This window comes from Plectropomus leopardus, chromosome 12, assembly GCF_026936395.1.
Source record: "Plectropomus leopardus strain MGB_pleo_1.0 chromosome 12, ASM2693639v1, whole genome shotgun sequence".
Lineage (NCBI taxonomy): Eukaryota > Metazoa > Chordata > Actinopteri > Perciformes > Serranidae > Plectropomus > Plectropomus leopardus.
In genome coordinates, this window is record NC_142187.1 from 19699795 (window position 1) to 19725664 (window position 25870).

A 25870-nucleotide genomic window follows, 5' to 3' on the forward strand; every position below is an offset into this window, starting at 1 on the left:
ACATTATGACCAAGTGCAAGCGACATTTTTATAATCATTTATTGCACGTAGAGTTGCTTTCCAACAGAACATAGGATAGTGACAAATAGTACAGCTGTAAGAACATCACCTTTGAATAAATAGAGTACAAACATGTCTTTTAAAAAGAGACATTGATATGAGACTATGATGCACTTTGATATATGTAGATGATACACTTTACTGTGTAAATCAGCAGAAAGTTGTCATTGTTTTGTATTTATTGCCCCTAAGAGCTGGAATTAAAGAAAATTCAGGCTTAGTCATATTTGGCAGCTTATGCTCAGTTAAAGAAAAAAATAAATCAGCATTAATTCAGTCTTTTCTTATCTTCTAAAGTGACATATGTAATCAGCGTGGAGTTTTTTTGTAAACTGCCACAGTGATATTTCTACTAGTGGTCAAAACCTTCGCAGTGCCATGTCTCTTCCTTACATCCGTGTGATCGTCCGTCACACTCTCCAGCTCTCTCCAAACTCCTGAACGTTCCTGGCCCTGGTACCATCGGGCTTCATAAAGTCATTCCACTTTTGGCCGTCAAAGTTCCCACACAGACCTCCCACTTTCCTTTTATATATGCGAGGTAGAGTGATCTCTGCAGGAAAAACATCAAATACACAATTTCACTTGATGTATTGCATAAATGAATCCTACGAATTCCAGGACCACCGCTAATTCTATTCAACCTGTTAATGGAGGTGAAGAGTAGTTACCTGCTTTGCTGTGTCCATCAAACTCCACTAAGAGACCAAAGTCAGTCTTCAGGTAGATGCGAGAGGAGTGCGCCCAGATTTTCAGACCAGCAGTTGGTGAGGTGGGAGTATTAGTTCTCCTTCCGTCCACCTGGAGGGAGACATAGAAGAGAATGTGTCAGTGCGATGGAATTTATCATATTTAACTAGACTTGTCTGATCGCATGTTTTTTTTTGTATGTATATTTTGTGCAGGGATTTGTGAAACATACAGTTTTATCCATGCTGTTTGTTTGCTGTTCAGACTGAAATAACATATTCACGGTTCACACAAGATCAATCATACTGACTTGGATCATCCCCTGACTTTTCCTTTTGCACCATCACAAGGCTGATATTTTTTTCTGCTTTTATTATGACTAATTGTCTCCATAGTAATTCAGTGAATCTTTATGGAATTTGGTAAAGGCATTCCTGTCTCAGTCAGGATGAGGAGGATCAAAATCAAAATTTTTTAGTTTCCAGCCAAATAGATGCAAAACTAAGCCTCAGCTGGACTTAAGCTGAGTTTAGTACTAACTGGCGCAATAAGATGGGGAACCTGGTAAATGTTCTACCTTTTCGGCATCAGCATATCAGCATGCTTATTTTAGCATTTAGCAAAAACGTCCACTGTGCGTTGGTACTAGCCATGTCACGATACTAAAACTTTAGTAGTCAATACCAGTGCCAGTGAAATTCCAGTGAGATTCTTGACACCCAATTCAATGACACAATAAAAAACTAAAACAATAAATCCCATGTACTTAAACATCGCTTCTTCAATAAAACATTTAAATTTTAACAATTATCCCTGAAAGTGTGCTTGAACACAAGTACTGGTCAATGTGGGTTCATGAGATTTTGAGTTAGGAAATATATATTAATATACACCCTACATTATATTAAGATATTTCTCTTCCATCTTTGTTGTTGTTTAGCAGTTGTACTGGAAAGATTTGACGGTTTGTATTTTAGGAAGGCTATTTGTCCTACCCCTCCACTGTGTTTGGACAGCAGGGGAAAAGTGACAGTGAGAACAGCAGCATTTTTACACAACTAGATTCCCTAGTTAATGCAACCCTACAGGGCTGCTAGCATGGCTGTAGACTCTTGGTCTAGCTTTGTCTATATTTAAAATTCTCAAATGTTGTTAAAAGTTGATGTTCTAGTGGTAATATTAAAAGCATATTTTTTCAATTTTTCTGAAAATAACTGTGACCTTGGTAAAGTCAGTTTTTAAAAAAATATATTTTTTTATTATGTATTTGACTTCTTTAAACAAATAATTATGCAGAACATTATTAAAATTTGGAAAAAAATACCCTAAGGTATAGCAATTTCAAAAATATGTTCAAGCTTCTTTGATGTTAAATATAATATACTGTGTGCAGGCCTTAAAATGACATATCTCAGACTGCTCAGACATAATGAAGTCTGACCCCTGAAAAAAAATGTCAGTATTGCAGCTTTTTAACATGCTCTCTCTCTCTGCCTCTCTTGCTCTCATAAACACACAAACACGTGTAAAGGGCCAACAGGGAAATAACATATGACAGAGCATAATTTAGCACACATCATCTGCCTCACTGCTGTCGTAACACCTCACAGAGAAAATATGAGGCAGTGCTGGTTATTTCCCTCAGTGCTTTCATAAATGCCTGTGGGTGGGCAAAGATATAATGATATTATCCCATGAACACCATAGTGTGTCTGCTGAAAAGGAGCCACAGGAAAATAAGGTAGAGGATGTGTGTTGTTAAAAATGCCCGATACTTACGACCAGCCTTCGACGCCTCTTGAACTCCACGGTGTGATTGTACACTCTGATCTTAAGCTCTCTTAATCTGTGGTGTTCATCATGCTCTTCGCTGGTGTCATCATGTTTTTCATCATCATCATCATCATCATCATCATCATCATCATCATTATCTTCATCTTCATCCCTGACTCTGCGACTGTGGTCTTCTTCACTGCTGCTGTCATCATGATGGTGACTATCATCATCATCATCATCATCATCATCATCGTCATCATGTACACCATTGATGCCCTCAATGTAGACGTGTGGAAGCTTATTTGGCAAGTTGTTGGTCCAGACCAGTACATATGAGTGCTCACCCTCGAAGTCATGCTTCATTTTATCGAAGGTTCTGTACTCAGGGTCTCCTCTGATGGTGCACTCACTGAAGCCTTTGGAGCAACAAGTGTACAGCAATTCATAAATGACTGAACAAGATGTAACATGTTTTTCAAAAATCACAGTCAAATGTTGACATTCGTAGCACCTGTAGACTGGCAGAAATAATCGCCCTCCTCATTTTGAAGACAGACAGCATTTCCATCACACTCATCTTGGTCTTCGCAGTCAATCTCCCCGACGCCATCATCTCTTTCACATTCACATTTCTGACTGCAGTGGTTGGTGTACCACACTTCATTGAACTGACAAAAGAGACAGAGTCATTATACTGCTAAGACATCAATGTCCAAATGCATCATTTTTTGCAATAATGCTTGGGCTTTTAGAAAGTAAGGATTTGATGCTGTGTTGTCTCATTGATGAAGAGTCATTCTATCACTCACATGATGTTTGGTGCCATTCCTGTCCACACATCCACATTGTTGGATAGGCACACAAACCATCCTTTTACGCACAAAGCCTTTATCGCATACACATCCTGGCACACAGCCATCATCATCTCTGCAGTGTGGCGGGCCATTTAGGAAGGTGCAGGTTGGACTACAGGCAGGCATACAAGTGGTGTAATGACTGTTCGCTGGGCAAGAGGGTGCTAGAGAGACAAAGTGAGAGAGAAAGAGTATTTCGTCTTAGCTCACCAGTGAGTTATGCCACTGGCATCTAATATATAAAGTAAGCTATACATTATGGGGGACCCAGTCAGTATTTTATACAGGGAAAAGACTTGGGTGGTATCACGGTATTATGGTATACCAAGGTATTTAGTAATCCTGCTGGTATGACTTTCAATACTGCCAAAAATACAAACACTCCTTTTCAGTTAAACTCATACTGAGATGCTGTACTGACGATGTATTACATGTATGTTGCGCCGCACATCAATACTGTTACATACTTTATACGCCATTGAAATTTCAGGAAGGTAAGAAAAAGATGCTGCCCAAGCTTAATAAGGAAATACAAACTTCTAACTTACTTGGTACAGTTGTGGTTGGTGGTTTTGGTCTAGCTGTTGTTGTCGATTCTGGTACATCTGTAGTTGTTGGCTGAGGTCTGATTGTTGTTGAATGTGGTTTATTGGTTGTTGTAGATTGTGATGTAGCTGCTGTGGGTTTAAGTGTAGGCGGGGGTTGTGGTTTAATGGTTGTTTGTGGCTGCGGTTGAGTTTCAGTCGGAGGTTGTGGTCTGGCTGTGGTTGATGGTTGTGGTCTAACTGTTGTTTGTGGCTGACTTTCAGTCGGAGGTTGTGGTCTGGCTGTGGTTGATGGTTGTGGTCTAACTGTTGTTTGTGGCTGTGGCTGACTTTCAGTAGGAGGTTGTGGTCTGGCTGTAGTTGATGGTTGTGGTCTAACTGTTGTTTGTGGCTGACTTTCAGTCGGAGGTTGTGGTCTGCCTGTGGTTGATGGTTGTGGTCTAACTGTTGTTTGTGGCTGTGGCTGACTTTCAGTAGGAGGTTGTGGTCTAACTGTTGTTTGTGGCTGACTTTCAGTCGGAGGTTGTGGTCTGGCTGTGGTTGATGGTTGTGGTCTAACTGTTGTTTGTGGCTGACTTTCAGTCGGAGGTTGTGGTCTGGCTGTGGTTGATGGTTGTGGTCTAACTGTTGTTTGTGGCTGTGGCTGACTTTCAGTAGGAGGTTGTGGTCTGGCTGTGGTTGATGGTTGTGGTCTAACTGTTGTTTGTGGCTGACTTTCAGTCGGAGGTTGTGGTCTGGCTGTGGTTGATGGTTGTGGTCTAACTGTTGTTTGTGGCTGTGGCTGACTTTCAGTAGGAGGTTGTGGTCTGGCTGTAGTTGATGGTTGTGGTCTAACTGTTGTTTGTGGCTGACTTTCAGTCGGAGGTTGTGGTCTGCCTGTGGTTGATGGTTGTGGTCTAACTGTTGTTTGTGGCTGTGGCTGACTTTCAGTAGGAGGTTGTGGTCTAACTGTTGTTTGTGGCTGACTTTCAGTCGGAGGTTGTGGTCTGGCTGTGGTTGATGGTTGTGGTCTAACTGTTGTTTGTGGCTGACTTTCAGTCGGAGGTTGTGGTCTGGCTGTGGTTGATGGTTGTGGTCTAACTGTTGTTTGTGGCTGTGGCTGACTTTCAGTAGGAGGTTGTGGTCTGGCTGTAGTTGGAGGTTGTGGTCTGGCTGTAGTTGATGGCTGTGGTTTAATGGTTGTTTGTGGCTGACTTTCAGTCGGAGGTTGTGGTCTGCCTGTGGTTGATGGTTGTGGTCTAACTGTTGTTTGTGGCTGTGGCTGACTTTCAGTAGGACGTTGTGGTCTGGCTGTGGTTGATGGTTGTGGTCTAACTGTTGTTTGTGGCTGTGGCTGACTTTCAGTGGGAGGTTGTGGTCTGGCTGTAGTTGGAGGTTGTGGTCTGGCTGTGGTTGGTGGTTGTGGTCTAACTGTTGTCTGTGGCTGAGTAATAGGCTTTGTAGTGGTTTGTGTATCACAGTCGGTTGCAGCTGCTGTTGTTGTGGCAGTTGTTGTTGTAAAGGTAGTTGGTGGTTGTGGTTTCACAGTTGTTTGTGGCTGAGTTTCAGTTGGAGGTTGTGGTCTAGCTGTAGTTGGTGGTTGTGGCTTGTCTGTGGTTTGTGCCTCGGGATGACTGTCAGTTGGAGATTCAGGATTAGCTGTTGGTGGTAGTTGTGATCCAGCTGTAGGCTTGTGACTTTCTGTAGTCTGGGTTTGGGTTTTAGCTGTTGTTTGAGGTTCATTAGGTGTAGCTGGTTGCTCTGGTCTTGCTGTTGTTTGGGGTCTGTCTGTAACTTCAGGTTCTGGTTGCTCTGAAGTCTCAGTTCTTGGGTGCTCTGTTGTTGGTGGATGGGGTTTTGTTGTTGGAGCATCAGTACTTGGAGTTCTTGGGGTTGCAGTTGTTGCTGGCTTTGTAGTGGTTTGTGCATCATCAGTTGCGGTGGTGTCAGTTGTTGTGGTGGTGGTTGTTGATGAAGTTGGTGTTGCTGGAGGAAGCCCTGGAGCTTCTGTTGCAACTGGATTCAAGGCTGTTGGAGTGGGGGTTGTTGGTTTAGCCATGTCAGTAACTAGATTTCACGTCAGTCACATTAATTTTCATTTATTGTGTGTATGACCTGAATTGAATGCCATTAGGAAGACAAAAATACCTGAGCACTTCCCATGATGAAGTGATACGTCATCTATGGCAACATCAGACTGATCGTTGGAACCTCTTCGCCCCTCAAATATGATCTAAAATAAAGTGCAAGGGTTAATATCAAAGCATTGCATGGCTTCTATAGCACTGAGATTCATTTAGTCCAATTACTCTCATTTATTGTTTCAGATAGTACAATATTGGTGTTTCTCTCTGTTTTGCACATTAGACAGGCAAGGAGAAAATACATCTCACCTGGAAAGGTCCAGTTGTTGTGATGTCCACCTGAGCCAGGTGCCACATGTTTCCTTGATCATTTCTCTTCCGCCAAACAGGATTGGCAAATCTGTCCTGGTACAAGTAGACATGGAGGCCCATTGTATTGGCTGAACCGTACATGTGGTACCAGAACTGCAGACACTGACGACCAGAGTCAGAGCACTCAGAGCTGATGAGACGAGCCGTGTCTCCATATGACGCACTGTTGGCTTCGATGTAAAGATAGTGGCCATCTGGTTAAGGGCAGAAGAGTAAGATAAGTTCAAGTAATGCATAGCATATTAGAAACTTTTCTTCAATCATGTTAGAATTTCAGGGGATGCCAAGTTGCAGCTAAAACTGGATGCTAAATGTTGACAATGCAAATGTCTTTCAAACACAGAAAGACTAAAAATGACTTGAATTTATAAGCAGAAGCTCTACTGGCTCCGGATGCTAAAAGAATGATATCTTAATACAGTATATTTGGAGCTCTTGGTCAGACAGTCTGCTGTTCTGGTTTTGTAAGGATGAACTTATCAGCATCCAACAACAGGTTCATTCCCCAGTTCAAAGTGTGACCGTGGCTCTGTGTTTTTCCTGTCAGTTCTGCACGAAGATTACTTGGCCTGACGGCTAATTACCTCCCATGGTGTGATCAGAAGAGGGCCCGGTCATCAGCGTAGGAGTGGAGCCACTCTGCCTTGTCCAATCAAAAACATCAGCAAGAAGTTGACTCCACTGACATAGATCTTGTTCAAAATTACAGTCGAGGTGGCAGACTGGAAACAAAAGTCAGGCATATATATATAGATAACTAGAAATCACAAAAAAAAATGGATGTGGAAAAATATGAAATGTGGAAATCCCAACACCAGGGGTGTGTAAAGGCTGCTGTGGGATTAGCACTGTACCTGAGTGTGGTGGTTGTCCGTTATCAGCAGCTTCAGTAACATTGTCCTTATTGACGAAATTGGTTGTTGCTTCCACTATGGGAGGTATGGTGGCATTTGCTACAGGGGGCGGAGCTGTATCAGGTAGCTGAGTAGTAACGTTGACCAGAGGAGGCTCTGGAGCTGCAGTGGTTTACACAGTGACACTTAGATGAGCTGTGTTTCTGTTAGGTTTAGGAAGATTTGTTGCCGCAACACCACTCAGACTTGCAACAATTTAAGATAGCTTAATATCTGCAGATATTTAAAACATTATCAAACTGTACAGACTTATGATAAGCAGCACATTTTAACAGGGTTTAGAGGTACTTATTCATTGTGCGTGTTTCTTACCAGAGCATCGACCAGGATAAAGCTTTATATCATCAATTGCAACATCGGACTTTTCATTTGAGCCTCTGCGCCCCTCAATGATGATCTGAGATAGCAAGCATAATTGATTTGTTACTTTTGTAAGATGTCTCCCATTGTTAATATTTTATCATTACAGCATCATTGGCTGACAATCTTTAAATAATCTGAGTGCCTGGTAGAGAATGTCTAACCTGGAAAGGTCCAGTTGTTGTGATGTCCACCTGAGCCAGGTGCCACATGTTTCCTTGATCATTTCTCTTCCGCCAAACAGGATTGGCAAATCTGTCCTGGTACAAGTAGACATGGAGGCCCATTGTATCGGCTGAACCGTACATGTGGTACCAGAACTGCAGACACTGACGACCAGAGTAAGAACACTGAGAGCTGATGAGACGAGCCGTGTCTCCATGTGACGCACTGTTGGCTTCGATGTAAAGATAGTGGCCATCTGGTTAAGGACAGAAGAGTAAGATAAGTTCAAGTAATGCATAGCATATTAGAAACTTTTCTTCAGTAATGTTAGAATTTCAAGGGATGCCAAGTTGCAGCTAAAACTGGATGCTAAATGTTAACAATGCAAATGTCTTTCAAACACAGAAAGACTAAAAATGACTTGAATTTATAAGCAGAAGCTCTACTGGCTCCGGATGCTAAAAGAATGATATCTTAATACAGTATATTTGGAGCTCTTGGTCAGACAGTCTACTGTTCTGGTTTTGTAAGGATGAACTTATCAGCATCCAACAACAGGTTCATTCCCCAGTTCAAAGTGTGACCGTGGCTCTATGTTTTTCCTGTCAGTTCTGCACGAAGATTACTTGGCCTGACGGCTAATTACCTCCCATGGTGTGATCAGAAGAAGGCCCGGTCATCAGCGTAGGAGTGGAGCCACTCTGCCTTGTCCAATCAAAAACATCAGCAAGAAGTTGACTCCACTGACATAGATCTTGTTCAAAATTACAGTCGAGGTGGCAGACTGGAAACAAAAGTCAGGCATATATATATAGATAACTAGAAATCACAAAAAAACTGGATGTGGAAAAATATGAAATGTGGAAATCCCAACACCAGGGGTGTGTAAAGGCTGCTGTGGGATTAGCACTGTACCTGAGTGTGGTGGTTGTCCGTTATCAGCAGCTTCAGTAACATTGTCCTTATTGACGAAATTGGTTGTTGCTTCCACTATGGGAGGTATGGTGGCATTTGCTACAGGGGGCGGAGCTGTATCAGGTAGCTGAGTAGTAACGTTGACCAGAGGAGGCTCTGGAGCTGCAGTGGTTTACACAGTGACACTTAGATGAGCTGTGTTTCTGTTAGGTTTAGGAGGATTTGTTGCCGCAACACCACTCAGACTTGCAACAATTTAAGATAGCTTAATATCTGCAGATATTTAAAACATTATCAAACTGTACAGACTTATGATAAGCAGCACATTTTAACAGGGTTTAGAGGTACTTATTCATTGTGCGTGTTTCTTACCAGAGCATCGACCAGGATAAAGCTTTATATCATCAATTGCAACATCGGACTTTTCATTTGAGCCTCTGCGCCCCTCAATGATGATCTGAGATAGCAAGCATAATTGATTTGTTACTTTTGTAAGATGTCTCCCATTGTTAATATTTTATCATTACAGCATCATTGGCTGACAATCTTTAAATAATCTGAGTGCCTGGTAGAGAATGTCTAACCTGGAAAGGTCCAGTTGTTGTGATGTCCACCTGAGCCAGGTGCCACATATTTCCTTGATCATTTCTCTTCCGCCAAACAGGATTGGCAAATCTGTCCTGGTACAAGTAGACATGGAGGCCCATTGTATCGGCTGAACCGTACATGTGGTACCAGAACTGCAGACACTGACGACCAGAGTAAGAACACTGAGAGCTGATGAGACGAGCCGTGTCTCCATGTGACGCACTGTTGGCTTCGATGTAAAGATAGTGGCCATCTGGTTAAGGACAGAAGAGTAAGATAAGTTCAAGTAATGCATAGCATATTAGAAACTTTTCTTCAATCATGTTAGAATTTCAAGGGATGCCAAGTTGCAGCTAAAACTGGATGCTAAATGTTGACAATGCAAATGTCTTTCAAACACAGAAAGACTAAAAATTACTTAATTTATAAGCTGTGGCTTTACTGGCTCAGGATGCTAAAGGAATAATGTTTTCATACAGTATATCTGGAACTCTTGGCCAGACAGTCTACCGTTGTGGTTTTATAAGGATGAACTATTTAAGCAAGCAACAACACGTTCGTTCCCCAGTTCAAAGTGTGACCGTGGCTCTATGTTTTTCCTGTCAGTTCTACACAAAGTTTACTTGGCCTGATGGCTAATTACCTCCCATGGTGTGATCAGAAGAGGGCCCGGTCATCAGCGTAGGAGTGGAGCCACTCTGCCTTGTCCAATCAAAAACATCAGCAAGAAGTTGACTCCACTGACATAGATCTTGTTCAAAATTACAGTCGAGGTGGCATACTGGAAACAAAAGTCAGACATATATTTAGATAACTAGAAATCACAAAAAAACTGGATGTGGAAAAAAATGAAAAGTGAAAATTCACTAGGGGTGTACATGAGCTGCTGTGGAATTAGCACTGTACCTGAGTGCGGTTGTTGTATTTCATCAGGAGTTTCAATAACAGTAACATTGACCAGAGGAGGGTCTGGGGCTGCAGTGGTTTGCACAGTGACACTTGGAGGATTTGTTGTCACAACACCACTCAGATCTACAACAATTTAAGATAGGTTAATACCTGCAGATATTTAAAACATTATCATGCTACACAGAAGCAACAAATCTTTAGGGTTTAGAGGAACTTGTTCATTGGGCATATTTCTTACCAGAGCATCTTCCTCTATAAAGCTTTACATCGTCAATTGCTACATCGGACTCTTCATTGGAGCCTCTGCGCCCCTCAATGATGATCTGAGATAGGAGAACAGTATTGATATCATGTACAAGATTGATCTTTCATTAGATATAATACCATTACTGTTTGGCAATCGAAAATCTTCTGGGAGATGTCTGACCTGGAAAGGTCCAGTTGTTGTGATGTCCACCTGAGCCAGGCGCCACATATTTCCTTGATCATTTTTCTTCCGCCAAACAGGATTGGCAAAACTGTCCTGGTACAAGTAGACATGGAGGCCCATTGTATCGGCTGAACCGTACATGTGGTACCAGAACTGCAGACACTGACGACCAGAGTAAGAACACTGAGAGCTGATGAGACGAGCCGTGTCTCCGTATGTCACACTGCTGGCCTCGATGTAAAGATAATGACCATCTAAGAAGAGGAATGCAATGATTGTCAGAGACACTTTCCATGGGGAGAAAGAATTTTTCCTTACCACTATGTATTTATAATATTACATAGACAAAAACTTTATTACCTCCAGTGTGGTCACTAGAGGGCCCAGTCATTGCAGTGGGGGTGGAACCACTTGTCCATGTCCAGTCGAAAGCATCTGTGATCATCTGATTCCAGTTACAAAGGCTGCGGTCGAAGCTACAGTCCATACTGCAGACTATAAAGGAAACATTTGCAAAAAAATATGTAAGTACTGAGGCCCTTATGCAACTTCCTAAAAATTTAGACAATCTTTAACTTCTATTACCATTAGAAATTGTTCATTCACTAGACATAAATGTTAATTTGTAACCACGCTTCAGCTTTCTGATGCAAAGCAAGTGGCCCATAAAATACAACTTCCTGGCACCAGGCACTTACCAGAGTGTGAGGGGAGGACTTCTGCAGTTATAGAAGGAAGCTGAGTTCCACCAATCAGGCCAGGGAAGCCAGCTAAAGAGAAGTGATTATAGACTTTGTTTAAACTCAGAAATATCTGGGTGACATTCGGGATGAAAGTTACTCCACCATTTCAATTGTTTCACCAAATACTTTTATGATACAGTATATCTTAAGTCAGATTCAGAATGTTTTATTTCCCTTTTAGTTAGAGGTAAATTTTACCTGAGCATGAGCGAAAGTGGATGGAAATGTCATCGATGGCCACATCTGATTGACCAGTAGAGCCTCGAATTCCCTCCACTATGATCTGAAAGAGCCAATTGAAAAACATCTTTCATGAATTAGAATACATTAATCTTTTAGGTCAATTTATTGTCTGAATATAGTGTCGGACTTACTCGGAATGGACCAGACACTATGATATCAACGTTTCCTCGATGCCAATCTGGTCCCTGGTTGTTCATCATGGACCAGAGCTTAATAGCTTTATTGTCTTTAAGCAGGTAGATATTAAGGGCCATCGCTGTGGCCGAACCATACATATGGTACCAGAAGTTCAGACAGAGTGGGCCATTATAATGGCACATTGAGCTCCACAGACGAGCTGGATCTCCATGGGTTGCACTGTCCCCCTCAATATACATGTAGAACCCAGCTAAAGAAAATAGCACGATAAACATGAATTATGAAATACAAATGCAGGTACACAACAGATGTGATTATGTGGCCTGATGTTTGGTTTTACCTCCAGTGGTGTGGTCCTCGTTTGGGCCGGTTAAGCTTGTTGGGGTTGGTCCTGAATATCTTGTCCAATCAAAACTGTCCTGTATGAGCTGCTCCCATCCACATAGATTTTTTTCAAAGTCGCAGTTTATGGGACAGACTAAGAAAAATGATATACACACGATGGCTATCATATGTATTATGAGCTCTTTATTCACATTAATATTACAGCATGAGAATATATTTGTATTTTAAAATAAATCATTAATTTTTTATTGGATTATGCCACTGACAGTCCAAACTAGTAACAAATAAACCTTCCCAACCATGAATGCCCTTACAAGTCTGATCTGGTGTTGGTGTTGTAGGAGTTGGAGATGTTGGTGGTGTTGCGGTGGTTGGGAACTCAGCTGAAATGGGGGACAACAAAACAAAAAGCCAAAGAAACAAAAAAAAGGAAATGAGTTCACCACCTTAGCTTTTTTGGCGCCCTAGGAGGTATTTGTGTTAGGCAACCCTGTCCATATCTTAACCACCCATCTTCTCCAATTTGCTCATGACAAAGTAAAAAAAAAAACAAACGAAAAAAAGAAACGATTGAATTGGTGTATTTTGTAATTTGCTCATGCAGTGGGCTGGCTCTGTGCCATAATCCAAACAACGAAAAGAAGTAGCAGTGAGTTGAAGATATTGTTGGAAAAGAGAATCATTAGGTAATAAATACATGACAAATAACAGGACGACTTCATCCAATCTAAAGCGCAAACAGATTACCAAATTTTTGAATTTATTAGAAATACTGTTAAAAAAATGGCACAACTAGATATCATAATACTACAAATCCACCATGCTATTATCATAATTCTCATGCCCGACTCAAACACTCACCACAGGCTGTGTCCGTCTGCCAGTGGGGAAGGTCCACTCCTGCAACCTGGCATGCTGCTGCATAGGACTTGAGAGACTCACAGAGGGTGTGTCGGTCACCATTTGTGGCGCAGTAGTCATACACACAACTATTGAGGAAGATGTTCGGGTGAATGGATTCATGGCAGGGCTTAAAGGCATCCCCTAACAGGGTGTAACACTCGTTGTAGGCCTCATCCTCCTCATTATAATCACAGATTCTGGGATCATTTGGATGGGAAATACACCTAAAGGCGAAAGTTTAGACAATTAAATAGAGATTTAGATATTTGTATTCATTATTCTTCTTCAAGCACTGTTGGGTTGGAAAGGCGTTACAAGCCGTACTTGCTGAATTAGTGGATCCACTAGCTTATATTAGCTCCCACCAGACTTGGGTGGTGTGCAATGCAGTAAACTGAAGTGTAGCAATATTAACATATAGACTGACATGTGTAACTGGTCAGAAATATTCTCAGCAGTTAACTGAATATCTTAACTGTTGACATGTCTACTTCTGCAAGTGTCAATTGCTTTGTGTACTTGTTTGTACATGTGCGGCACCTCACTTTAGGTTGTTAGCATGCTATCATTTGCTAAGTAGCATTAGACACAAAGTATAGCTGAAGCTGATGGAAATATTATTTGTGCCTCACTGCTTATATGGCTTACAAAAACTTTTTTCTTTTCATTTACTGTTTAATTTGTATATGTTTTTCCCCTTTTGGAGGTATTAGAAAGTCATAACACTTATTTAATTTGTACTAAAATGTGTGCAGATACCCTTCATAGTAGGATAGCTTACTTATCATCGCCTGGCACCCTCCAGCTGTCACCAAATTCAAATGGCCCAGTGACATTTTGGCCTGCTGGTGCTACGAAGTCATCGTCTTGGCGATCAGAGTAGGTGCCACACAGTCCACAGAGTTCATACTTGTAGCGCTCATCCACCTGCAGGAAGAGTCTGTTCTGCACATCTGTGGTCATTCTGAGGCCAAAGTTTGTCTCCAAGACAATGTATTTTTTCTTCAGGTAGACCCACACTAAGCCGTAAGAGCCACTGGTGGAATAGGGAAGATGGACACGGCTATTTTTCACCTAAAGAGAGGACAATACATTATTTGTAATGATTTTGTTCTTATGAGAATTTAGTTTATTTAAAATGCTCTTTTCCCCTATTGGTATAGTTGATGCAACCAAAATTAGCTGCTCAGGGCAAATTCACATATAGGTTTACAATTAGCAATTACTTTGTATATTTTTGTAAGACTTTTGTGGCAAACAAGTTACTTCCCTCAGTGGCATGTTACAGAGTAATAATTGACCCCTATAAACATGGGTGTGATGATACCAAAGCCATTAGATCCAGTAAATGGGTCAATTGCAGGTTGATAGCAGGTCATGAGACAGATTTGCACAACAGCCTGTGATGCATTCATGTGCTATAAAAGAGAATTGCGAGGAGTATTCATGCTTACATAGACCTCTCCACTCTGATTCAGGGTGAGGTACAGATCCTCAACCTGAAGGGTCGCAGCTTCCAGCTTGGACCGGGTGAAGTTGTTAAGGGGGGGATGCATGTTGTGTCCTATCACAGTGAACTGGACCGAGCTTTGTCCACCGCACGTGGTCATCAGTGTGTAACTGCAGCCCCCTTGAAAATCATACGCCATCCCATCAAAGGTGATGTAATGTGGATCACCGTACACGCTGCAGGTGGCAGGTTTGAAAGGGAAGCAGCCTTTGACTCCATCCTGGACCTTACAAACCTCATCCTTTGCACATTGCATTGAGGTACACTGCACGTCATTGTTACCCATGCACCAGCACTGCTGCACACACTCTCCGTCTGAGAACGTTGCTCCTTTCTGCAGGCAAAGGGGAGATGGTGAATAAATTTTAACACAGTAGAAGTGAATAGGTGAATATGAAATTGTTCCCTGTTGACTTACCTCATAGTGATTTCCATTGTACCAGCACCCACAGTCCTCTGCCGGGACACACTTCCCCCCGCTGAACTTGAAGCCAGAGTCACAGTCGCATCTTTCCTCACAGCTTCCACAGGAGCCAACTATATCCAGGCTGGAGCAAACTTCGGGGCAACCATCAGCACATGAGTTGTAGTGGCTGTTATCACCACACTGAAGGGCTAAGAGGGACGCAAGAGAGGGGAGGAAAGATGCAAGGGTATGAACTTAACTGTCATTGTGTTATTGCAGTCATTATTTGCTACTATTTCCCTTATTTTGAAAATAGGGGGAGAGAAATAAAAGCAGGAAGCAATAAAGCAACATACGGCAGAATGTAGAGTTCCTCCAAGAGGGTATGGCGACTCCAGCCTCCTGGCAGATATCTGCGTAGACCTGCAATGTCTCACATAGCGCTGCTGGGTCACCATGAGCAGTGCACATGTCGACTACACAGCCCCTGAAGTAGCTCTCTGCCCCCAGGACTGATAGGCAGCCAGCGAAGGGCCCTGTGCTGGAGAGGAGACCTCCACAGTACAGCTCACTGGCATACTCGGCCTCTTCCAGTGGGTCACACTGATGAGGTACTAGAATGGTTTCACAGGACGAGGTGTTTGCTCCAGTCTGCCAGCTCTTGGCCAAAGCTGTGGCATCTGGGGCATTTGTTCCATCGGGCTTTCTGAAGTCATCTCCTCTGAGGTGGTTGAAGTTTCCACACAAGCCACAGACTTTATTAGAGTAAGTGGGTGGTAGCCTGACATGGACAGCACCAGCATTGTCAAAGGTGACCAAAAAGCCAAAACTGGTTTCCACTTCAACAGCAGCAGGGTTGCTCTTAATGTTGACAGTGCTGAGGCTCAGTGGAAGTGTCTTCCAGACACCATTAACCTGAAAAACAGCGAAAGTTTTAGTCACTGTTGTGACATGCATGCGTTTCCAAGTGCCTATTTTTCAGGGCACAACGGCTGCAGCCCCCAAATTGAGACACAGCTTTTGGAACGCAGCAGCGTGCACTGCATGTCATGTAATGAGGAACAACCAGTCACAGCTGGCAGATATCTTTCCTTTCTTCCTTAAATATCAGTAGGAGTAGTTGCTTATTTTGATGCAGCGATAACCTGAACATCTCTCCCACGGACTATGTTTTAGGCCCAATACACACTTAACAAACACCTGAAACAAGATCTGCTCTGCACTCAGGATTTCTGGTGAGAGGGTTATAATGTTTATGGCCGTTATGATGCAACGTGCCTGCACGCTAATGTCCATAATATTTCATTGCATTGCTGACTGTGTGTTAACCTGCATATGACAAACAAACAAATCTGGAATCAAGAGAAGCACACAGTGCTCAAGCTCGCTTTTCTAGGCTGTTAAAAATGCAGCATGTGTACGGCCCCTTAGACTTCTTTACCAGCTATCTTCAGTGTGGACTTACTGTATCTGACAGTTTTCATAAAAATCTGAATTCTGGAGAGAGAAACATCTTTGGAAATTGATAAGGCAGATAAGTCCAGGACATTACGTCACTAAACTCTGCACTTACGATAATCTCAGTTATCAGTAGAATGGGCTGTAGATATGGAAACTGCTCAATTCAGTACTTATTACAGCATAATGGCAAGGTGCCACAAAAATGAAGTTGCACAGATAGTACTTTCACAGACAGACTGGCCCTTTTCCACTGGACAAAAAACCCACTAACACCCACTAACATCTGTTTTTTGTTTTTTTTTAATTTATTGGATAATTTTACAGTCAGCATTCACTCCAGGGTGAAATGACGGCAGTAGTCACGAGTCTTTATCAACTTTAACTCAGATGAGCTTTAGTTGGCAGTGATGGAAATAGGACACCTGGGCGGATGTGCTAATTTTAGCCCCTTTGCCTGCGCAATGCAATAAAGGGCCACCACAAAATACTGTCCATTTCCATACTAGAGGCACTCAACAAACATACATACATATAGTCTGCACTAAGTTTGATAGGGAGATTAAATAAATAGAGATAAAAAAAAGACTATCGAAACATTTTCACTTGCCTTTCTGCTACGTTTTGCTGTTTAATAACCGGTTTTCCAGCCTGTCCGTGACATCATTCGTATCACACCAGGAAAAAGAGAACAAAAAAGGCATACTTGTCTACTTGTTAAAACACAGTATATTTCTTGTTATATCTTATATATATATCTTATATCTTATATTGTTGTTGGGTTGTCTCACATTTGAAAACCTGCATATGCGCGCTTATTTTGATGGAAAAGGACATTAGGGGGATAGGATTACTGTATTTTTTTAACAGATGTAAAATACTTACATTACCCTCAAATGTGTGTTGTCAAACCGGTTATATTTTTATTAATTTAGATTGACAAACTTTTGAAATGTCGCAAAAAAGTGAATTAGAAGTGCTTCAGTCAACTGATGTGGTGCAAATATCCTGTATAAAGCGTAGTTTCATCTCATGTTGGCGATATAGGCAAGACTTCAGGCACTAATTCGATCTCCCAGTAAACACAGTAGAAAAAGTAGAGGTATGCGGACCGGAGATAAATCAAGTCTCCTTGCATCCTAAGATGAGAGAAGTCCTCTGGAATTTGTTTTAATCGGGCAAAGTTCAATTGTTCTTTCATATCAGCTAGTATTGGCCATGATATCTGCTTTTTGGAGACAAAATACAAATTAATGCAATAATTCTTATTTACAGGACGATGGTTATACAGTGGAAACAGCTGATCAGTCATGTGAGTTTAATGTTTGGTACCTCAGAATTAATGCTTCACAAGCCCTACCATATCCCCCCAACTCTTTTTTTTGACAAAAGCAGAAACACCCTGTGAGTGCAGTTTTGTTTTTTTTTGCACAGTTGAGAAAGTTTTGTCTTTTTTTTTTTTTTTAAATTATTTTTTGGCTTTTACATGTGTTGTATATGGGTCAGCTTAAGCATGAAAGGGGGAGAGGAAATGACATGCAGCAAAGGCTGCAGGTTGGAGTCGAACTGGCAAGCACTTTGGCAAGGACACAGCCTTAACACATTAGGTGCCTGCTCTACCAGGTAAGCAACCTGGTGCCCCTAGTTTTGTCAGATTTTGACATTCCCATAAAGCTTTTCTAATGCGATACTTGCGATACAAAACTGTGCATAAAACTGCATGCTGTCGGTAAACAACTTAGGTGTGTAAACTGAAAATAAATTAGTATTAGAGTGCCAAAAATGAGTAAATAGCCAGATGGTTACAGCAACTAAAAAAACATTAAATAAGTCTTTTTTGGATATGTAGGCTCAGCAATAATTTTTTATGAAGATAAGATAAAACTGGAAAGCTTTGGATGACCGCGTGACATTTTAGCTTTTGGGGAGAATTGCTCATATATTTGCAGATGCAACATACACCAATGAATCACAGTGTGCCTACCTAAATTTCTATCCTTTTAAAGTGCACTCACCACAACCCGGTGCGTCTGCCCTCTCAGCAGGGACACTCTGAAGTTCTCCAAGTCCACAACGACCTGCTGAACAGTTGGCAGAGATGAGTTCCAGATCTGCTCATTGACTACCTCCACACTGAACATGGGCAGGGCCTCAGAGGTTGAGCAGGTTTTAGCCAGCGTGTAGGTGCAGGGAGCCATGAAGCGGAACAGCACTCCATCAAAAGTGCTGCAGTCTGTGTGACTGTGTATAGTGCACGTCCCAGAGGTGGAAATCCCACTGGAGCTTCCTGTTTGAGGACCGCAGATTTGGCCTCTAGGGCACTGAGAGGGAGAGCAGGAGAACTGGCCTTCAGAACAGAGGCAGCGGGTGGATTCGTCTGTCCATAGCTCTGTGTTAGATTCACACTGGGGTCCTGTGGGAGATGCAACTGAGTAAACAATCACTGTATAATCACAACACCATCTGGCTAGGAATATCTAATTAGTAACATAATGATTAGTGTTAGTACTATATGGACTCCTCTTAAAGTGTGTTTTTTTTAACCTGGCTCCTGTTTTCCTATTTGTTATGCTTTTGTATGTAAAATTACTATTGGGAACAACAAGTTTTGAAACTGGCCCAGTATTGAGCGACAACACTGCAGCCGGGAGCTACGAAACAGGCCGCAATGTAACCACTTGGAAGAAATAGGCGCTGTCAATGTATGTCCACTAAAAGTGTTTGTTTTTTGTCTCTGACAGGATCAGATTATTATGAGTGTCTGACAACATTATGGAAAGGATTCCCACAGAGATAAACTTATATGCAAAAGAGTAAGATCCCTTTTCATGTAACCATAAACAGCCCCAAAATCACTATCACCAAACCCGCCAGACTCCTCAAAAATAAACAGTAATTTTAGCCTGTTTAGAGCCAGCATATTATCTCATGTGACTGGGTGAATTAAGGATTTACTCCAACCAAACCAGAGCTAGTGATTGTTTGAACCATGTTAAGACAAACCAAGGTTATTTTGTTTAGTGTTATTTTGTTTCTGTCAACTCTGAATGAAGTGTGTTTCACAATGATAAAATCACTGTTAATTTAGATGGAATCTGGTGGTTGTGGTGATAATGATTTCAAAGCTGTTTCTGATTGGAAAAAAAAGGATCTTATGCTTTAAAACAAAATTAACCTGGGCAGGGATCCTTCTCATAATATTGTCCGACACTTATAATAGAAATCTGAGTGGCAAGTGGTAAAAACAAGTATTTCTGGTGGATGTAAATTTACGGTGCATAATTGCCACGAGTGGTTACAGTACAGCCTGTTTCACTGTCTGCAGCGCTCTCACTTAGTACCATAACAATTTAAAAATCTGTTGTTCCCATTTGTAATATAGACACTAAAACAGAGGAAAATAGGGTCCAGGTTGAAAAATAAATCAAAGTTAGTATTTGAATTGTCCAACCTTTTATTCATGTACATGATACTTCTTCCTCAAAGGATTGAGAAACTTTCTTACTGCTCCACTGAATTAAACTCCCGACTTTAAAGTTCTGAAGTCTTAAAGTTAAATCATTTTTTGTATTTTCAAGCTACAGAAAGATTTTTCAATTTCACTGACAGTAATCTAGGAAGTTTTAGGACAGTAACGGTTTATGTCTTGCATAATGATTATCATCAAGAGTAAAAGAACATTTACCACAAGAGCCTCGGTTTACACCTATCCGGTTAAATGTGAACTGTCCCTCCTTGGACACTGCTTCGATTACAACCTTATAGAAAAGCAGATTATCAATTTAAATATAAACAAATATATTTACAGTTTCATAATAAGTATGTGGTTTAATACAATTTTACCTGGGTCCCTGGTTCCATGATGTTTAAGGGGACAAACACTTGTCTCCAAGAATCCCTTAGGGGAACAGCTAAAGTCCAGATTTCTCTCAGACCAGTGCTGCTTTTCAGCAGAGCGCGAAGTTCTGACCCATTAGCTGCAACTGGCAATGTGTACCAGAACTCCAGACAGGCCTCGCCCTCCAGCCCCAGAGGGCCACTCTCTAAAGTAGTCACTACAAAATCATCTGAAGGGGAAAAGGACAACAAGAAAATGTCGTACACCAGATGATCCACATAATCCATATAATAGAAAGTGACTGGATTATTTTATAAATAGTTCTAATGCTAACACTTTCTAAAAAGTCAATGACAATCACCACGCCTTTCTGTGAATCACACAATATAAATAGTGAAATATATTTTTAACTATGCAGGTTTCGGGAGGAGCTTTTATGTCGTATCATGACTTTAATCACATCAGAAATAGCAAACCATTTCCTTGTCTTTGTGATTGTAATAAAACAGGAAGTACATCTGTTGTGGTGCAATTATCATTAAATGCAAAATAGCAGTTTGGAGTGTTTTTGTGCTAAATTTGAACCGTAAGTGCAGAGTCTCTACTTTGATTGCCCCTGGGAGAACACCAGACTATAAAAGATTATTAGCCTGCTTCAGATCAATTAGTGATACGCGGCATCGGGCACAGACTGACTCACAGCCTGCCTGTAGATTACAACAGCACTGTGAACCAATGTCCCAAATCCCCTTCTAAGGGGTGGGACAAAATGAAAGGTTACTACAGTTAAGTTATCTCTTTGTGTCAAAGTGAACTCTAACTGAACTGTAACCTGATAACTTTGTGTGTTTGTATGTATATATATATATATATATATATATATATATATATATATATATATATATAAATATATTTGGCTTTCAATTTCATTTTTAAATTCGATTAGTGAAAGCCATTATGTGGTATTTTGCAGAAATCATCTGTACCTGATTTGCGTTGGCTCCAGTCACATATCAGATTGTCGTGTCTGTCGTAGAAACACTGTGACACATATTCTGGGACAGAAAAGAAAGGGTTTATATTAAGTTAATTAATTATCAAGTACAGTATGCATGTATCTCTGTGTATTTATCTGTTTATTTAAACCCTTGCTGTTGTGACAAATTTGTATTCAAGCAATTGTTGTAATTATCTACAAGACTTGTAAAACGTCATACCTGCATTTGGCCTCCAATCGGGTAAAGCAATGAATGAAAAGTCTTTTTCAGCCCTGAAATAAGAAGACAATCATTACAGATTCCTTTCAATTTTTTTGCCATAAATTAATATACAGTAATGTGATTGACTTTAAAGCAAAACCTTACCACAAATCAAAATCCCATTCACTTTTCAATTAATGAAATAAATACAAGTATACTAATATTTCAAATAACACATCAACTGTCACATTGACTGTCAAAGGCTTAATTATCTCGACACTCACCTGCACTGAGTCCCTGTCTGAGTTAGAAAGAGTAGAGTCACTGTGACCAACAAATCTGTGTGGATGCCTCCAAGCATGGCTGATCTCTTAACGGCAGCCTCTCAGCTGCTCTCCCGTTTCTAATACTCTCTTCCTCTTTGATGAGTTGAAGAATGAATGATGAGCAGTTGCTGTTGTCGAGCCTCTCTGTGGAAACACAGCTTATGGGACCCTGTAGCTGCCAGCACAGAGGCGTGGACCCTCTTGTGTTGTTCTCAGAACAGAGCGGTGGCTTTTTAAGCATTTATAGCCCCTCCACCTGTCCAGGTAACCTTGGCAGTGGGTGGAGAGAGAGGAGTGGTGGACAGGAAGACATCAAAGGGGTTGGACTGAGTGGGTGGCATGAAAGTATTCTACAAGTGATGACAGCAGCGAACACAGTTACGGCAAATAGTGATAGGAAAGGTCGGGGTCATAAAAAGCACTGAGCAAGCAACTGAATAGATGTTAAACTTGGTTAGGGCAAAAAAAAAAAGGACCGATTGAGTAAATTGATCATTTTTTGATGGAAGAAAAGTAATATGACAAAGATAAAGTCTGCAGCTAAACATTGCACAGAGAGGTTAAAAGACAGAAACATTATGTTGTATTTTTCTGCTTATCATTATCACCAAAACATACACATTCATAATCTATTGTCAATCTTTCTCTATGATAAAAAAAGCTACAGCATTGTTGCTGCTCTCCTCTGCTGGCCTTCCTTTGGACAACAGTCTATTGTGGTGTTAATGCTTGCGCACACATAGAGGGATACTTCCGATTTTCATCCAAGTTTTTATCATAACGATGTGCGTAGTGGGTGTACGTCAATTCTGATAACCCCTCCTTCTTATCAGCGCCCAGATCTTTCTGCTTATCTCCCAGCTGTTATCCAGAGTCTGTCATCCAGTGGAACTTGCTGGCTCTAAAACTATTGTTGAAAGTAAATATACATATTTGGACTGGACACAAAGAGTGTAGAAACGGATCAAGAGAATGTCCCCCCCCCCCTCTCTCTCTCTCTATGAAACACAGACCAAAGTCATATCAAACTATAGAACTTGGCAGCTCTGATCAAAAATAAGCCCAGTTTCTGTTACTGTGTTTCCCATTTCTCCCCTAAGATGTCTTTAGACCCAGATTTTTGTGCACTGTTTGGCTGTAATGCAAGAATGTGTGAAAAGGAAGTGGATGACATACAATTTCCTGTTTTTTTTTTTAAAATGGAGGCTGAAAATATTGAGATCAAATTGTAAAACTAGGCAGTGCTGATCAAATATGAACCAGTATTCTGTTACTGCGTTGCCTATTACTGTGTTCATCTAAGACCATGCTAAGTTTGCTTTATGCTAGCCATGAAGTGTTAGTTTAAAAGTGAGGTGGTTATGGTTAGGATTAGGGTGATAAGGTGAATCACATTTTAATGTATAATGAATACATTAAATAGATAAAGTGGATTATTGCTACATTTGGCCTGATATCTAATCACTGCAACTAGCATTTTAACAAATTCTGTGTCAGTTTGTTTTGTACTGGTGGTGGGTGCAGTTTGTAAGGGGTGTGTCTTGTAGGCTTTGAACAGAATGCAGCTACAGCTATACAAGTCTCAAACAAGATTGTTTTACGTCACCTGCCAGTGAGATGTGGGTGGTCTGGTGCGTTGCAGTGCATTCTGGTAGGTGTAGGTTTTCTGCCTCTTGAGCAAAAGCAAGTGCCATAGCCCCTTTCCTCTGTTTTCTCTGGACATGTTGCACCTGTTTCAAAGGTATTTGTGTCTTTCTACTGTATACACAGCCCATATTTATGAAAAGGACATCTTTACAGCAGTTACATACTTTAAGATGTAAGATTTGTCAAACACAAATAATATTCATGGCACCTTTAGAGACATGTTACCATTATAGCCTTACAGATACCCATATATATATATATATATTGTTTTTTTGTTTTGTTTTTAATATTTAGCTTAAAACATGTATATCTTAGGATATTACTGAGGTAACTTTTAATACAAAGGTATATCGTAATGTGTTCTGTTTATATTTTGTTTTGCATATCAGAGCATCTAACCCACCACACTTAGCACTGATAAAGACAAAAAGATGAGCCAAGCGTGTTAACTTATGCAATCCATAGTCTCATGAAAGTACACTAGGCATGTGTGACCTGATAATATTGTTGTAAAAACAACAGGCTTTAAGAGTTGTCTGCTTGAGTATGTGTAGTGTATGTCGGCCTGACAGCAGCGCACACTGTAAGACCAGGTGGGAAAAGAGTGATAAGAAAGACACATTGTGGGAAGGTGCTGTCTGATCGACCTATTGTGACATTCCTGAAGCTCTGTTGGTATGTGTCAATAGAGAGGGTGGCCCAAAACAAATATTGGTGCTCTTTAAAACTGTTCGACCTAAAAGAGGTCTTTGTTAGGGATCAGTTTGAAAATATTACTGAATATCCAGGGAATAAAACCTCCTCCTGAGCTTTTGTGCTTGTTGGCAAAGAAAGGGCTGTACTGAACCTATCTTAACTACAGAGATAATCTACAGTAAGATCACACCAACCTGATTTTCTAACAGATTATCAAGGTTTTATCTCTGTGGGTGATGATGAATGCCACAGGACATGAGTTACTTATAAACTGACCCATGGCCGTCAGGACAGAGCAGGAACTCATATTTTCACTGGCTTTAACATGATGTACGACTCCGCGATGTCTAGTCAAAAATCTGTATGTACACAAGGCAGCAAATATATGCTTGAATTCATTCAGTTAATGTGTTGTCTCACTCAGGTTACTTATTGCCTTTTACTGTGCACATGATTGGTACTTGTAAATTGGGACATTGCACACCCGAATAGGCAAACAAATGACAGTAAAATAAATATCAAAGGCTTCTTTTTTCAGACAGTCATAAGAATTACTGGAAGGGAGTAATCTGTTGATAAGGCCTGGCCTCAGGTCAAGAGCGTTGAAGTCACTTTATCAAGTACCAACCAGCTCTGAGTAAACAATCATGATGCATCTTACTGGTAATGGAAATGGTTACCAATGTAGCAACCTTCCTGCCCCACTCAGAGGGGCAAAATGCAGTAGTACTACTCAATAACCTTATTGATAAACCCTTGTAAAAATGTTAAAAATAGAAATGTTACATAATCAATCAGAAAATGCTGCTTGATTACATACCTATAAATCTATAAACCTGCACTTGCCCTCATACCTCCAACATGTCTTCGGTCAACAAATAAAAAGGTCATTAATTATCAACCTCGCCCACAGCAAGTGGGAGAAAGAGCAACAAGGGGCCAAGACCAAGTGCAAAGCAATATACTGTGGGCTTTTCAAAGGATCATTGTGGACCACAGATGCCCTGATCCATGACTAACAGTTAATAAGCCTGTTTTTGCTCTTTGAATCCCCTCCTTGCTATAGCTCCACTGCGTCATAGGTAAAAATAGAACACCTTAGTAACTGAAGGAATGTTATTGTGGAAAAACAAGGAGTGAATGCCATGTTGTAAGTTTTTTTTTTTATTTTTATTTTACAAATATCAAGGATATGGTGTGACCTGCTCCCCTACAGTGTTCTCTTAAGCAGAGCAAAAGTACACCATTAAATATTACCTAAAACAAAAACTGACTAAGCAAGTTTCGTGTTAGTGATGAGCGGATGAACATGCATGACTTATCTAATATCTTACTGGTAAAATTTTCCACTTGCACTTACAGGATTATTATGAACAGTTTTATTTTTTGGAGACAAGTATACAGTGTAAGTGTAATATGGGTGGGAGTAAAGGGGTGAGTATGTTTCAACAGAAGTGCTTATCAGATGGTCAAACAGCTTTGGAAGCCCCTCTCTAAGACACCTTTCCCATGTCGAAATTTGGGAGGCTGTACTCAACAATTCCTGTAATTTTCCAAAACCGACAATCCAACATTCACACCGCCTTCACAGGCCACACAGGGCAGTTGGCCAGGTGTTTGGTGTGAAAGGAAGCAGAGTTTTAAGTTCTCTCTCCAGCTCTCTTTTTTCTTCTAGTCCAACAGAAATCAGATTTAATAAAGGCAGAAGCTATTTAATTTTAGTATCTCTCACTTTTAATGTGTACAAACAAGTGCAAGATAACAAATGCTTTCTAGG

At 40.9% G+C, this 25870-nt stretch overlaps 1 protein-coding gene and 1 long non-coding RNA gene across 4 annotated transcripts in view; one reads left to right on the plus strand and one right to left on the minus strand.

The window, feature by feature from the left end:
- Positions 1-25870, plus strand: part of LOC148188092 (uncharacterized) — a 197247-nt gene that overhangs the window by 7451 nt on the left and 163926 nt on the right. The window lies entirely within an intron of this gene.
- On the minus strand, positions 15-21970 carry LOC121951504 (uncharacterized). Of its 3 annotated transcripts, XM_088085415.1 has the most exons (38): positions 21709-21970; positions 21443-21495; positions 21212-21280; positions 20231-20454; positions 20073-20145; positions 18403-18800; positions 15286-15844; positions 14942-15138; positions 14468-14857; positions 13795-14087; positions 12972-13237; positions 12425-12493; positions 12106-12243; positions 11759-12015; positions 11583-11667; positions 11340-11411; positions 11002-11136; positions 10639-10895; positions 10450-10534; positions 10209-10334; positions 9946-10083; positions 9299-9555; positions 9087-9171; positions 8715-8876; positions 8446-8583; positions 7799-8055; positions 7587-7671; positions 7215-7376; positions 6945-7082; positions 6298-6554; positions 6053-6137; positions 4904-5932; positions 3929-4861; positions 3336-3544; positions 3038-3194; positions 2530-2942; positions 732-861; positions 15-613 (listed from the first exon to the last, which is right to left on the minus strand). In XM_088085415.1, exons 1-38 carry the CDS (start codon positions 21783-21785, stop codon positions 471-473), a joined length of 8601 nt encoding a protein of 2866 aa, XP_087941541.1. In that variant the 5' UTR covers positions 21786-21970; the 3' UTR covers positions 15-470. The 3 variants fall into 3 exon arrangements, with proteins under 3 accessions (XP_087941541.1, XP_087941540.1, XP_087941542.1); XM_088085414.1 differs by having other exon boundaries at positions 3929-5932; XM_088085416.1 differs by lacking the exon at positions 12425-12493 and having other exon boundaries at positions 3929-5932.